General features: G+C 44.4%; 1 protein-coding gene across 1 annotated transcript in view; it reads left to right on the top strand.

The window, feature by feature from the left end:
• The window catches only part of DEPDC5 (DEP domain containing 5, GATOR1 subcomplex subunit), a 2513958-nt gene that overhangs the window by 412518 nt on the left and 2085472 nt on the right, over nt 1-15968 (top strand). Inside the window, exon 10 of the mRNA XM_044068865.1 lies at nt 2977-3038. Coding sequence (XP_043924800.1) covers nt 2977-3038 — 62 coding nt within the window. The remainder of the gene's footprint in view (nt 1-2976; nt 3039-15968) is intronic.

The following is a 15968-nucleotide window of genomic DNA, read 5'->3' as shown; positions in this document are numbered from 1 at the left end:
TGCCTAGGGTACACAGTAAACGAAAAGAAATCACAACTTGTACCCTCTCAAAAGATAACATTCCTGGGTGCAAGCTTGGTTACAACTGCCCAGATGGTTTACCTCACGCCAGACAAGCAAAGGCAACTGACTGCTTACTTCAAACTGATGGCAACAAAAACCCAGTCTTCTGCAAGGCAAATTCTGCAGGCTCTGGGCTTCATGGCATCCTGCATCCTACTAATTCCATATGCAAGACTGCATATGAGGAAACTTCAATGGTGCCTAAAAGTTTATGGAGTCAACATTCACACAGTCTGGAAACATTGATTCCTCTCATTCCCTGCCTGCAACAGGAGTTTCTACTGTGGGCAAAGGCATGTCACCAAAACATGGGACTGCCCTTCACTCTACCCCATGCCAGCCAAACCTTAACAGACTCATCAGATTATGCCTGGGGGGCCCACATGGCAGGAAGATGCATTCAGGGCTTATGGACACCAAAACAAATGCATCTTCATATCAACCAGAAAGAGATGCTAGCTGTTCCAAATGCCCTAACAGCCTTCAAGGACTTACTTCATCCAGGACAATTACTGATAAAGACGGACAACACCACAGTCATGTGGTATATAAACAAGCAAGGGGGCACACACTCATACCCCCTTTGCAGATTAGCCATGGTACTGTGAGACACAGCTTTGACCTACCAAATACATCTTCAAGCTCAATTCCTGCCAGGAAATCAAAACACTCTGGCAGACGATTTAAGCAGAAACCTTATGGATCCTCACGAGTGGAAACTAAATCCACAAGTCTTCAGCATGATAACAGAGAAATGGGGGAGCCCAGACATAGATCTATTTGCCTCTCCTCAAAATTATCAATTGAAAAGATTCTGCACAAGGACTTATCACAGACAAGCATGGAAAGTGGACGCCCTATCCTTCAGTTGGAAAAGCCTATCAGTTTACCCCTTCCCTCCTCTGCCTCTTCTACCCAGGGTCCTCCTAAAAGTCAGACAAAAGAAGCCAAAGATGATATTAATTGCCACGGACTGGCCACACTAATACTGGTACCCAGTCCTAAGGAACTTGGCTTACTACCCGGCTTGGACCTTGCCTCAAAGACCACAACTACTGTCCCAGCAAAACAATCAGATCCTGCACAATCAACTACAGACTCTGAACCTGGCAGCATGGCTAATCATGTACTCATACAAACAATACCTCTCAGTAAAGCTGTGATGGATATCATTTTGGAAGCCAGAAGGCCTAGTACTAGAAAATCTTATGCTGACAAATGGAAGAGATTCTGTGCTTGGAATCAAGCACAAGGAACTGATACAGTAGAACCAAATATTCCTCCGATATTACAATACTTAACTGAGATGCTTGACAAAGGCCTATCTTTCTCATCAATCAAAATCCATGCCTCTGCCATTTTGGCTCATTACAATACAGAGCCACCAATCTTTTCTCATCCTTTACTAAAGTAGTATCTTAGAGGAGCCAAAAATTTAAGGCCTCCTAGAAGATCACCATTACCTGCATGGGACCTCAGTTATGTGTTGGAAAAGCTCACCCTGCCTCCATTTGCACCAGCTGCGACCGCTGATCTAAAGTTCTTATCATGGAAAACAGCTCTGCTACTAGCAATTACTTCAGCAAGAAGAGTTTCAGAGCTACAAGCCCTCATGGCTGTAGAGCCTTTTATCATATTTTACCCACACAGGGTGTCTCTGAGGACAAATCCTGCTTTTATGCCTAAGGTGGTTTCCAGTGTGGCTCTTAACCAAACAATTCATCTGCCAACATTTTATCCAAATCCTCAGAACAAGGGGGAGAGAATTCTGCATTCCTTGGACATACACAGGCAGCTAAGATTCTACTTGAGCAGGACAAAAGCTCTAAGAAAAACTGAACAATTACTAGTGTAATGTGCTGCAGGATCAGAAGGAAAGGCTATTTCAAAGCAGACAATTTCAAAGTGGATAAGCCACTGCATCCGTTTCTGCTACTTACACCATAGTAAACCTGTGCCCAAGGGCATTATGTCTCATTCCACCAGAGTTGCAGCTACTTCAGCAGCCTTTCTCAGAGGAGAACCAACCAAAGACATTCTAGAGGCTGCTACTTGGAGTTCTGTTCACATCGTTACAAAGCATTACCATTTGCCTCTCTACTCTAAGTCCAGGGCAGGCTTTGCCACTGCAGTGCTGCAGGGCCTTATAGCCGCACCTAATGCTGTTTAGCTCCAGCCTCCCAACCATAGCTTTGGGATTCTACCCAAATGTAATGACTGCAACAGTGAAACACGAAGAACATAGTACAGTTGTGTACAGTTGTATACACTTACCATAAATGTAGATGTTCGAGTGTATTCACTATTGCAGTCCAGGTTACCCTCCCGCCGTCCCCCTGTCATTCTGAAGTTTATCTTTCCTTCTCTATCTTCTACAACCTATGTGGTGTATTTGCTTGTAGATGAAGGTAAAGTTTATATTGATGCATATATATAATTTTGCTACCTTTTTGGGGGCACCTGACATCGGGGGCAAGAAAAACTAAAAAAAATGGCGTCGGCTGCATGTTTTGTACCCCTGACGACCTGACGTCATGGAAGAGAAGACAGCAACCGACGCAGGACCCAAGACTTTGGAATTCAGGCCGTCTGAGGGCAACCTGCCAGCAGATTACCCAAATGTAATGACTGCATCAGTGAATACACTCGAACATCTACATTTATGGTAAGTGTACACAACTGTAATTTATGAATACTGCAATATGGAAGAGAAGGACATCTAAGGTTATGGTAAGTTCTTCCGCAACTGTTCTTTCCAGTGCTGCCGCATATGAAGTAAGGTGAGTCAGCTGGTGTCTGTTCTGGTTTTGACAGTTATGTTTCATGTTAGTGGTTTTATTTCTGTTGTCTTCAAAAGGAATTGCATGTTTGCACCTTCCTTGTGTTCTATACTTTATATTGTGTTTTTTGCAGGTGATCTCTACTTTGAGAAGGCTGTGAATGGTTTTCTTGCTGACCTGTTTAATAAATGGAAGGTAAGTGCTAATTTGCATCCATTTCTTTACTGGCTTTAAGATATATATCCCTCCCTATTAACAAGTTGTTGTGTGTTTTACCATGCCTTGTGACAGTTTCTTACATAGTTTTTTGGTTGGCACTGCACTCCTAGTTTTCAGAACACTTCATGTTCCTTATTGGCTCTGTTTTCTCCCCATCAGGTGTGTTTTCTTTCTTCCCTCTTTTGTTTCCAGTTGGTTTATGCATTCCCACTGAATTGTGGGATATTTCTATTATCTTTTGTTGTTGACTGTACCTGCTGGTGCCTGATGTTTATGCATTCCTGCTGAAAATGTCTTCTTGTGGAATTTTTTTAGATTTTATGGAAACTACAAATCTCATTTGCTGAGCTAAGGAAGCATTTTATTGGGTCAGTCTGAAACATTAGCTTGTAACTCAAATTCAATAGTCTAGAGCAGAAGATGGGTGAATTAAAGTTTTCCATCCTTGAGGAAGGACTTTGAGTGGTACAGAAGTAGAGCAAGAAAAGTATGTTTGGCTTCCTGGAATAATTTCTTTCAGAGGACTTTTACACCAAACCATTTGCATTAATTATAAATGAACCAGCTGTCCAGAATTCATATGAAATTAATGCTGAAAAGTCTTCTAGAATTTAAATCTTGAAAAATCCCATCTCACAGCTTTTCTGAGTAGATTTAATACTTTTGTAGAGCCTATGCTAAAGCAGCTCTTAACTTTACAGGAAACGTCTTCAGAAACTGCCGTATGTTTGCTGTCCGTTATCCTTTTCTGAGTGTGAAACACAAGCAGGCTCTTATCTTCACCTGTACAGTCTGCAAATTTAGTAACATTGTAAAGTATTAAATCTTTCCTCTCTTAGTTACCCTTCCATTTGGATTGTGTATGTAAAGAATTTGCCAAAATCAGAACACTTAATGAAAGAGTTATCTTGGACAGTCCATTCTTATGAGGGAGGAAAAGTAAATTTTTTCTGCAGTTCTGCAGCGGATCAGCTCTGTTTAAGAAAAAAAAAATCAGTTTTCCATAAATAATTATGTACCCCCTTTTTTTTTTAAAGGACAAATTTACATTAAAATGCATTTTCTCTGTTTGAGCTAGTAAAATTATAGTGTCAGTCTTGGTTATAGCAAAATGTTAGTATTTTATATATATATATATATATATATATATATGTATATATATATATATTTATGTATATATATGTATATGTTTTTTGCATAATAGTGTTGAAGCAGTCATATTATTAATCTATTTAAAAATAAATTTGCTTAAACTCTGAGCTTTGGCCAGCTAAGACCTACATGAAATCAAATCAACTGGATGTATAAGTGAATTTAAGTAAATCTTTATCTGCACTTTTTCAAATAATACAGCATTTAAATTGATTTATTTGTGTTGCATTGAATACTATCTAGCTGGAAGTTGTGGCTCTGTTTTTTCAGTTAATGCTTGTTAGAATTCTTGAATAGCCAGTGATAAGTGGGGGTAGTTTACTTCATTGTTATTCGGTTTCTGCATTATATAAGTGGTACAGTTTGGATTATTTTCTGCTTAAACTCTGAGCTTTGGCCAGCTAAGACCTACATGAAATCAAATCAACTGGACGTATAAGTGAATTTAAGTAAATCTTTATCTGCACTTTTTTCAAATAATACAGCACTTAAATTAATTTAATGTGAAAGTGTTCAATCTCGCCATTTGTTCTTACACACGGGTTCGGAGCCCATCATCGGCTCCGAGTCGGCCGCATTGCAAAGCTCTGCATCTTAGAGAAGCTCGAGACCAGACTATATCCCACAATCCTCCCTGCTATTCCTCAGATCTAGTTTGCCACTGCAACAGATCGGTCGAGGAGAGCTTGGGCCAGCGAACAATTTAGTTTATCTTGGAGATAAGCGGCATTTCTTTGCAAATCTATAATAGTATTTTAGCTTTAGCATAGATAGATATTATAGAGAATGCATGTGTGTATTTTTCTTGATCTATATCATATATTTAGATATAGATATATATATATATATATATATATATATATATATATATATATATATATACTTAGATTCATAGGTTTGGGCTTCGGCCTACTAGTTTCTGACTTTTTCTAGTAGTGTTATAATAGCTTGTGTGTATTTCATATTATATATATATATATAGTTATTGTTGGCTAGTATTTTTTTCTATTTTTCACTGTTTTTTTCAGTGTTGAGCTTGATTGTAAAATGTTGGAGAAAGCCAAATCCGGCTTTAAGAGATGTCAGTGTGGACAGAAAATGTCCATCACTGACAATCACGTTTCCTGCGTCTACTGCCTTGGCCCTCTCTATTTGCAGGAGGTTTGCTCCATCTGTCATTCCTTTAGCGGGAGGGTCATGACAGAGAGACGCAGGAAGCTTATTGACAGGGGTTTACTTAAACCTGACTTTCAGGAGGCCTTGGAGAACTCCGACCAGGCTTCTAAGTCTTCGAAGGGGTCGAAGATGTCGGAGCCCATGTCATCGGCTCTGAGCTCATCTTCTAAGATTCGTTCGCCGGTTCCACAGACCTCGGGGCCGAGCATCGAACGGTTATCTTTCACCGAGCCCCAGGTCTTGGAACTGGTGTTGGAGCTACCTCCACCGTCGATTCTTCTGTCGGTGCTGTCTTCGGCCCCTTCGACACGGTCTTCCAGACCCTTATCCGATACTGATGTGGATCGTGTCATGCAGAAACTAATGGAAAACACGGCCCTTTCCAAGCTGATTGCGGTTTCGTCCCAATTGGTGTCGAAACTAGAAGCCTTCCCCATGTCTCCAACAGGTCCTCCTTCGAGACTCGTCCAGTCTTCGGAGCCGGGAGAAGACGATCTGATGCTAGTGGAGCCCTCGGTGCCGAACCCGGCCATTGCACGATCTGCACCATTGACTTCGACTCCTTCGGAGCCTGTAGGGGAGTCACAGAGCCGACGATCTCTCCTCGGTTCCGGGACCGAGAGTCGTACCGAATTTTCGGTGCCGACTCTCCCTCTCGGTGCCTCGGTGCAGATTGGTTCGGCTCCATCCTCTGGGTTGGAGCCCACGGTTCCGGTGTTGGTGATGCTTCTGCATTCTTCAGAACTGGAGGAGTCCTCGGCTCGGGGGCTTTCGACCTTATGAGGAAGGTATTGTCTGCTCAGACAACTACTTCATCGGAGGTGTCTTCTCCGTCCCCTAAAGGGCCTCTTTCTGTTTCTGCCCCCACAATTCACCCTAAGCGTAGAGCCCCATTGCCTCAGCCAGCCCCAGAGGGTGATCCCTGTTCCTCGGAGGCCTCACCAGAAGCCCCCTCTGATGAGGTTCCGAGGAAGAGATTGTGCAAGAGGAGGCACATTGATTCCCCACAGGAATCCCTAACTTTTGACACCGATTTGGATGAGGCAGAGGGGTCCCCACGATCCCCCTCTGAGGATGTGTCATTTGCAGACATCCTGGAGATCTTGAAACAGAGGGGTGATTGGCAGTCCCTAGCCCCCACTGAGGACGAGTTGGTGTTGCTGAAGGCTTTTGGGGCTCAACCTTCTACCTCCTGGGTGACCCCGCCCTTCGATGAGTTGATGGACTTGATCGCGTGAAGGGCGTGGGAAACACCGGAAACCAAACAAATTTATCACAGCCCCCCCCAGGATAAGGCCTATCTCACTAAAGGAGTCCCAGTCGACGCTATGGTGGTGGTGGCGGCCATGAAGAAGGAAATGTCTGAGTCCTCCTCTTCTGTTCATCCTCCTAATAAGGATTCTAGGACTATGGACAGGTATGGGAAGCGCGTTTTTAGTTCAGCGACTTTTTTCATGCGTTCGCTAAACTATTTGACACATTTTACACGTCTACAGAGGGATCTCATTAAAGAACTGGGAGATACCCTCCAGGGTAACACAGATGCTGCTGTCTCAGATAAGGTGACAGCACAACTCAACACCCTTACTTCAATAGCAAACTCGTCCATGAGGCTCATCTCTTATGCGGCCAAAGGATCAGGTAGAGCTGCAGCTTCAGCAATTGCTCTCCGTAGACAATCCTGGATGCGGCAGTGCTCCTTTGCGGAAGCCTTCAAGTCTTCCTTTGCCAACACCCCCTTTGATGGTGTCACACTCTTTGGGCCCAAAGTTAAGGAGACTTTAACTCGGTGTGAGCAAGAGGGAAAGACCCTGTCTGCTGTTGGGGTCCGTTTTTCTGCTCCATCTAGACCGTACCCCAAAGGGCAATGAGGCGAAAAAATGTGGTTCCGTAAGACTTTGGGATCTTTCCAAGCCACACAGAGTGATGCCCCCTCCAGAGGCAGAGGAGGGGGAAGAAATGGAAGATGCCGCCCCGGCGGCAGAGAGGGTCTGCAAAATCAGGGCGACAGGGATACAGTCTTTGGGAAGCCCTTCCAGCACTCCTGAATGGAGGCCCGACTGTCCTACTCTGGAGGCGGTCGGGGGGTCACTTGGCTTTATACCCACAGGCCTGGCTAAATCTTACTTCAGATTCTTGGGTAAAAAGCATAGTAACCAGAGGATACATAATTCCCTTTATGTCCACACCACCTCAACGAAAGAGACTTCCAGATGGGCCACCCCATCTGCAAGGTCCAGCAGCTGTAGAAATTTCAAAGCTGCTCGAAAAAAGAGTCATCCAGCCGGTCCCGGCGGACCAAAGAGGATCCGGAACTTACTCAAGGTTCTTTTTAGTTCCAAAGAAGACAGGGGACTGGAGACCGATTTTGGATCTCGGCAATCTCAACACCTTCGTAAGGAAGGAAAAGTTCCTGATGGTCACGCTACAGTCGATCCTTCCCTTCTTACAGAAGGATGATTGGATGTGCTCGATAGATCTCAAGGGCGCATACTACCACATCAAAATGGCCAGGCCGTCCAGAGATCACCTGCGCTTCTGGCTGGGAGCCAGTCATTTTCAATTTCGAGCTCTGCACTTTGGACTCACCTCAGCCCCCAGGGTATTCACCAAATGCATGGCAGTAGTGGCGTCTCACTTGAGACAACAAGGATTCCCGGTGTTTCCGTATTTGGACGACTGGCTCCTCACCGCCACCACCAGGCATTGTCTTGTTCAAGCCAGAGACTACACAGTCGACCTTTCTTCCCACTTAGGAATTAAAATCAGTTTAGAAAAATCTGCCTTATCGCCCTCACAGCATATCTCATTCATCGGAGCAGACCTAGATACACGGTTAACACTGTTAAAGCTTCCTCCACTAAGGGCGTCAGCCCTCAAAGAACAGGTTCTTCTTCTTCTTCAGAACAGGAAAGCTCCAGCCAGGCTAGTGTTAAAAGTTCTGGGGCTAATGGCAGCGTCTCTGATCGCAGTTCCCATGGGGGGATTGCACATGAGGGTCCTCCAATGGCTGCTTTTCGCGCAATGGTCGTTCCAACAGCTACCCTTATCGCACGAGATACTGATAACAAACTCTTGCAAACGAGATCTTTCATGGTGGGTAAACAGTCAGGACCTCACAATGGATTGTCCGTTTGTCCTACCCAACCCGATGGCCACAATCACCACAGACGATTCTCTGATAGGGTGGGGGGGACTTTTTCAGGGAAGAACAGTCCAAGGGGAATGGTCCAACATGGAGTACAACCTGCACATAAATGTTCTGGAGTTGAGGGTGGTGTTCCTAGCGTTGCAACAATTCCAAGCTCTCTTACCTCTGGGAACAGTGGCAGTACAGACGGACAACATGTCTGTGGTCTGGTACATAAACAAGCAAGGGGGAACCAAGTCTTACCCATTATGCAGAGAGGCCATGAGAATTTGGCAATGGGCAGAGTCCACGGGTCGCTTTCTACTGGCAATGCATATCCCGGGGTCATCCAACGTCATTGCGGACAGGTTGAGCAGAGCCATCCTGTTTCCTCACGAGTGGTCCCTCAATCCACAGGTGGCGGAAAGGATCTTCCACAGATGGGGCCAGCCTTGCTGCGATCTGTTTGCAACCCTGTTGAATGCCAAATGCAGAAGCTACTTTGCCCTTCTACCCCCTCAGGGGGATGTTCCCAGGGACGCACTGGTGCACGATTGGCCCCGGGTCTCCTGTATGCATTCCCTCCTATCCCGTTGATTCCCAAATTTCTACAGAAAGCCAGAGACCTGGAAAGGACAGTAATACTCATAGCGCCATTCTGGCCTCGGCAGATATGGTTTCCCTTTCTTCGAGCCCATCAAAAGGAGGAACCTTGGATTCTGGACCCAGTACCAGATCTATTGACTCATTTGTCGGGAGTTCCTCACCCATCTCTCCAATCCCTAAAACTGACAGCTTGGCTGCTCCGCTTCCCTCTCTAGCCAGGTTAGATCTTCTTTCTCCTGCAGTTCAACACATTCTGGTTGCCTCTCATAAAGCCTCCACCAGAAAGCTTTACAGAAGCAAATGGAAACGTTTCGTATGTTGGGCGTCTAGCCAACACATAGATCCCTTGGTAGCTCCACTACACAAAGTTCTGGAATTCTTATCAATTCTCTTTCACGAAGGGGCCTCAACTTCCACCTTGAGAGTACAGTTGACGGCTATATCTAACTTTCATATTGGTGAGGGGGACTCTTCTATTATGTCTCACAGGCTTTGCAAGGCTTTTATGAAAGGAAACTTCCACCTTCGTCCACCCATTCGGGAGCCCTTTTTTCCATGGAATTTGAACCTGTTATTGTCACAACTGATGTTACCTCCCTTCGAACTGGCTTCATCCTGCCTACTAAAGTTCTTATCATGGAAGACATTATTCCTCGTGGCAGTCACTTCAGCTCGAAGAGTATCAGAGCTACAAGCGTTGTCAGTCAGACCACCGTACTTGATCTTTCACCCAGATAGTCTCTTTGCGCACAAACCCGTCATTCCTCCCCAAGGTATGTTCTGTCCTAAATATCAACCAATCCATAGAGCTCCCCACGTTTTTCAAGAATCATACAAACAGACTGGAGTATATGCTGCACAAGTTGGATGTTCATAGGCAGCTAAGATTTTACCTGGACACAGGACTAAAGATCACAGAAAGTCAGATCAGCTGTTTGTCTCGTTTGCAGACAACAAAAAGGGTATGGCAGTCACGAAACGTACCTTATCTAAATGGCTTTCCGATTGTATAGCATTTGTGTACTCTAGTAAGAATCAGTCATTATCTTTCAAGCCTAAGGCTCATTCTACCAGGTCCGTGTCCACTTCCGTGGCTCATGCAACTCGCTTACCTTTGGACACGATTTGTGCAGCAGCTACCTGGGCTAAGCCTCATACATTTATCACTCATTATGAGGTTGACAGGACCTCCAAGGACAGGACATCCTTTGGTTCCACTGTGCTCTGGAATGTTCTTCCATGAGTCACCCGGGGTGACGGAGCTAGAGACGCTACCCGTGTGTAAGAACAAATGGCGAGATTGAACACTTTCACATAAAGAAGTTATGTACTCACCATAACATTCCATGTGATGTGTTCATCTCGCCTTTGTTCTTACACCCCCCCCCCCCTTTTCACATGTTATGGAAGAACAGGTAAGACTAGAGTCTGATTGGGATTTTTCTTACTTCTTCTAGGGTTCTTTGGCCTGTGTCCTCATTAGGATATGGTGCACCGCCCATAAGAATTACTTATTATAGTCAGAGGATATTCATGGATATCCGTGTGAATGTGTATGTCTTGCACCGAGGTGAGGGTTAGAGGTCTGGTTTCTCGCAAACTAGATCTGAGGAATAGCAGGGAGGATTGTGGGATATAGTCTGGTCTCGAGCTTCTCTAAGAAGCAGAGCTTTGCAATGCGGCCGACTCGGAGCCGATGATCGTCTCCGAACCCGTGTGTAAGAACAAAGGCGGGATGAACATATCACATGGGATGTTATGGTAAGTACATAACTTCTTATACTATCTAGCTGGAAGTTGTGGCTCTGTTTTTTCAGTTAATGCTTGTTAGAATTCTTGAATAGCCAGTGATAAGTGGGAGTAGTTTACTTCATTGTTATTTGGTTTCTGCATTATATAAGTGGTACATTTTGGATTATTTTCTGCTTAAACTCTGAACTTTGGCCAGCTAAGACCTACATGAAATCAAATCAACTAATACAGCATTTAAATTGATTTATTTGTGTTGCATTGAATACTATCTAGCTGGAAGTTGTGGCTCTGTTAATTTTTCTTAGAATTCTTGAATAGCCAGTGATAAGTGGGGGTAGTTCACTTCATTGTTATTCCATTTCTGCATTATATAAGTGGTACATTTTGGATTATTTTCTGCTTAAACTCTGAGCTTTGGCCAGCTAAGTCCTATATGAAATCAAATCAACTGGACGTATAAGTGAATTTAAGTAAATCTTTATCTGCACTTTTTCAAATAATACAGCATTTAAATTGATTTATTTGTGTTGCATTGAATACTATCTAGCTGGAAGTTGTAGCTCTGCTTTTTCAGTTAATGCTTGTTAGAATTATTGAATAACCAGTGATAAGTGGGGGTAGTTTACTTCATTGTTGTTCGGTTTCTGCATTATATAAGTGGTACATTTTGGATTATTTTCTGCAAGTGGTGGCTCTGTTTTTTTCAGTTAGTTCCCCACCCCCCCTTCCTGCTTTTGTTTTGGTGTTAATCTTGTTGACTTTGAAACTGCCCGCCCCTCTTGTAAATTTGCATTTGGACACTCCTCCTGGGCCCATCTCATTTGCTCACTCAAAAAAAAAAATGTTGCACTTTTTTCATCTGCTTTTTCTGTATGTGTGTTTCTTCCTACTTTATTTTGCTTTTGCGTCATCTTAAAAGTACTCAGTTGTATTTATTACTGCTTGGTGCAACTATCATTCTAAGCCTTTTGGTTTAAGCACTTGGGCTTCAGACCAGTTGTTTTAAATTAAGGTTTGTGGTCTGCACTGTTGTGGCAGGACAGGTAGCTTACATCCTTCTAAGTTGGGAACTGCTGATTGAAGGCTCGGTGTCTGTTATTCTAAAAGTGTATTAGTTCTGGTTTAAGCACTTGGGCTTCAGGTCAGTTATTTTACATTAAGAAAGTTCGTGGTCTGCACTCTTGTGTGAGGAGAGGCTGGACTCTGCCCTTCTGAGCTGGGAATTTCTGGTTAAAGGCTTATAGTGCCTGTATATTTGAAATGTTTCTTACTGAAATTGGTGCGCCTTGTTTGCTGTAGCATAGACTAGATCCATGCCTGCCGAATCTAGCTATGTTTGTATAACTTGAGCACTAATCCAGGACTTCTTTTTTGGAGAATGTTCCCCTGCACCCCAGTGGCAGTAGTGTGCAGTTAGAACTTGTCTGATTGAAGACTACAGGAACAGGGCTCAGTTTTGAGATTTTCTTACTGGTTAATTGCGTAATTTGTTTAAAAGCCTTTTCTGATTGCTTGTAGTCATCTAAAGCTGTTTTAAGTGTATTTTTTACTGTTTGTAGTCGTTTAAAGCTGTTTTAAGTTATTTTTTTACTGTTTTTGCCTTATCGTTTCAAAAAAAATTTTTCCTGGTTTCCCACATTTCTAAGCTAGTATTGTCCAGTTTTCAGGCTAGTGCTGAATTCAGGGCTGTGTTACAATTTTCTGAGTTGCCCATACCTTACTTGGATAGAGAGAGGTTTCTCTGTTCACCTGTGAGAGAGGGAGCTTTGAGCAGCCATCTGTCCCTGGAGGAGTGGTTCCAGCCCAGAAGTTAGTTGTTTATAGGCCATTTTGGGCTAATTTCTATCTCTTTCATTTCCCTGCTGTAAAAAACGCGTTTGCACGGTTCTGCACGTCTAGGCAGTGCCGGTTAGCTAGGGCTAAACTTATCCCGGCTCCACCAAGTCTCCTCTTCAGTTTTTCCCTTGAAAGTAGTCTCTCACCCTAAGCACTTAAAAAGCATCCTACAGTCCAGCACTTGCTCAGACCTAATAGCAAGCACTAATATAGCCCGAAATTTGATTGCCCAGCAGAGCAAGGCTCATTATTCACCCCTCACCAACCAAGCGACTAAAAAGCTCACCCTACTATTCAGGCATGACCAAAGGTCAATTTCAGGTATACTCTCCAGTCCAGGTGGTGAACCTGGGTATCCTGAGGCAATGTTACAACTGCCTCATGTAAACAGACAACCCTCTCCTCCTACCACAAAACATTAACATATGCGAGAGATGCAATTATATAGCTAAATTGGAGGCTAAGCTCTCTCCACTCAAGACTGGAACAGGCAGTCATGAAGAGAAGGTTAACACTTGCACCACACCTCCAGCCTCACATAGACATACTAAACCAGCACTGGCAAACAATACACATAAATACACAAAATCATACTCGGAGGCTCTAAATAAAAATCTGCAAAACCATCACAGACCTCCAAAGCAGGCACCCAAAAAACCTGCACCTCCCGTCACAAACCAGACAACACATAAAACACAAAATCAGTGTGCCGCACAATCACAGCCCTTAAGACGAAATAACATACCTAACACACTAGTAATAGGCGACTCTATAGTCAGGCACAGTGACGTCCCACTCACTAGGCTGGACAAGGAGAAGGTTACCGTTAGCTGCCTGTCGGGAGCCAGAATCCGCCACATAACACAAGCACTCAGGTCACTCCAGAACAAGTACAAATATGACTCTGTCATTATTCATGTTGGTGTGAATGACCTGAGACGTACCTCCCTGGACTACATGAAAAGAGACATGGAAGAGCTCTCTGATCATGTAGCACAGGGGGGTATGACCCTGACGCTGAGTAGCATCCTGCCCTCACCAAGAATGATACCACAGTATAAAGAAAAAATTATCAATTTCAACAATTGGCTAAACTTCTGGTATCATTCAAAGGGGATCCAGTGCCTGTCAGCCTGGGACGACATGCTCGACAGGCCTCGTTGCTTCGCAAGAGACGGCTTGCTCCTGTCACCCCTAGGCTTTTGAATACTGGCCAAGGCTCTTGCTGCCCCCATAGTGCCTTTTTTAGGCAAGGCTCAAAAGTCAAACCCACCTCCGTAAACAGCACAAATAAAAATTATGGTTATGCTACTCACTGCCAGGAGTTTAAATCTCAAAATGTACTGCTCAAAGCACTCCTCAATATGTAGAACGTCGACATCTGTGCAGTAACTGAAACCTGGTTCAAGGCTCCACAGAGCACTCCAGTACTACTGTGCTACAACTCATACCACACATTTCGGCCACAGAACATGGACCAAAACACAAAAGGAGGGGGTGTACCATATTCATCAAGGATACTTATACCTCCAGGTTAGTGGCGCAGCATGATACCTCCGAGATCATCCATGTGCAACTAACATCTGCAATGCTAATTGTGGCCTGCTACAGATCACCCTCCATGACCCAGAACCACCACTCTGCCTTTATGGAGACACTGGAAAACATGAAGGTCCTATCGAACACCCTGATATTGTGCGATTTCAATTACCCTACCGTTAACTGGGAAAACTACTCAAGTACCAACTCCCAGGCCCAGCGCTTCCTGGAATTTATCAACTCAAATGCCCTGGATCAGCTGGTAAACTCCCCTACCAGAGGTGAAAACATATTGGACCTGGTCAACACCAGCATGGGCAACAGGTGTTCCACACCAGAGGCCAACCCATCACTAGTTAGATCAGACCATAAACTAATCACTCTGGATGTCCACACCACACCACCACCTCCAACCAAGGAAACCACAGTGAAAAACTTTGCTATAGGAAACTTCACCTTACTTAAGACAGAGGTGGTAAGTTTCACAGCCTCCACGCTAAAAGATAACAGCAGGAACCTTTACAAATGCACTCTATGAGCACCTACAAGGATGCATGGATCGTGCCATCCCTAGCAAAACCAAGACTTACTTCCGTAAGAGAAGGAAACCAGTCTGGTGGACCCCTGCCATAAACAGGCTATACAATAGGAGGAGGAAACTAGTTCAGAAAAAAGCAAATCCCAAGAAGGAAAGACATCCCTGATCAGTATCAGTAAGAAACTAAGGTCCCTCATAAAATCCTCCAAGGCTAACTTCGAACGAAAAATAGTCAAGGATTCGAAAGATAACCACAAAGCCTTCTTTATGTCAAGAGTCTAAGTGGCAACTCGCATATATGCTCTGAGCTAGCGCAAAATAGCACAAAATATACTGAACCCACTGATATTGCCAACATCCTGGCAGATAGCGCAAACTTCACCCCCCCCTCTCACCCCCAAAAGGGCCCACAACAATACCAGAAAAGTGTAGTGTCTTGGAAATCACAGATGCACAGGTGAAAACGGCCCTTCCAAAAGCACAGCGTCAGTGGGGCCAGATGGTGTCCCAGGCTGCATCTTGCACGAACTACAGAACAAACTAACCCCCCACCTAAACACACTGTTCAACCTCAGCCTCTCCACAGGCTACATGCCCATAGAATGGCACACAGCCATGGTTATTCCGCTCCACAAAGGAGGGATCACAACTGAGCCTGGTAACTATTGCCCCATAAGTCTGACTAGCCTGGTCTGCAAGGCTATGGAGCGCATCATCATGGAACTCATTAGCAAAGACATTGGGAAACTCCAAACACTTGACCCGACCCAGTTCGGCTTTGTTAAGGGGAGATAATGCCTACTAAACCTGGCTGACTTCTTCGAGACAGTCACCAAGGCCATAGATGAGGGGAAGGTAGTTCACACAGCTTACCTTGACCTCGCCAAGGCTTTTGACACCATTCTCCACTCTGGAATTATAGAAAAACTCACCAGCCTGAACATAAACCCCTACATCACGAGATGGGTTGCCAACTGGCTTACAGACAGAACTCGCACAGTAAGAATAGCGGGCTCCAGGTCCAACTCTAAACCAGTCACAAGTGGCTTCCCACAAGGCTCGGTCCTGGGACCCCTTACTATTCGACATATACTTCTCAGAAGTACAGGCAAACACAGGAGGACTATGGCTAACCAGGTTCGCCGATGATTGCAAACTGGGAGCTATAATTGACTTT

The sequence above is a fragment of the Protopterus annectens genome, chromosome 4.part0 (assembly GCF_019279795.1).
Source record: "Protopterus annectens isolate FY-2018-M chromosome 4.part0, PAN1.0, whole genome shotgun sequence".
Classification (NCBI taxonomy): domain Eukaryota; kingdom Metazoa; phylum Chordata; order Ceratodontiformes; family Protopteridae; genus Protopterus; species Protopterus annectens.
This window is presented reverse-complemented; position numbering and strand designations above follow the sequence as displayed.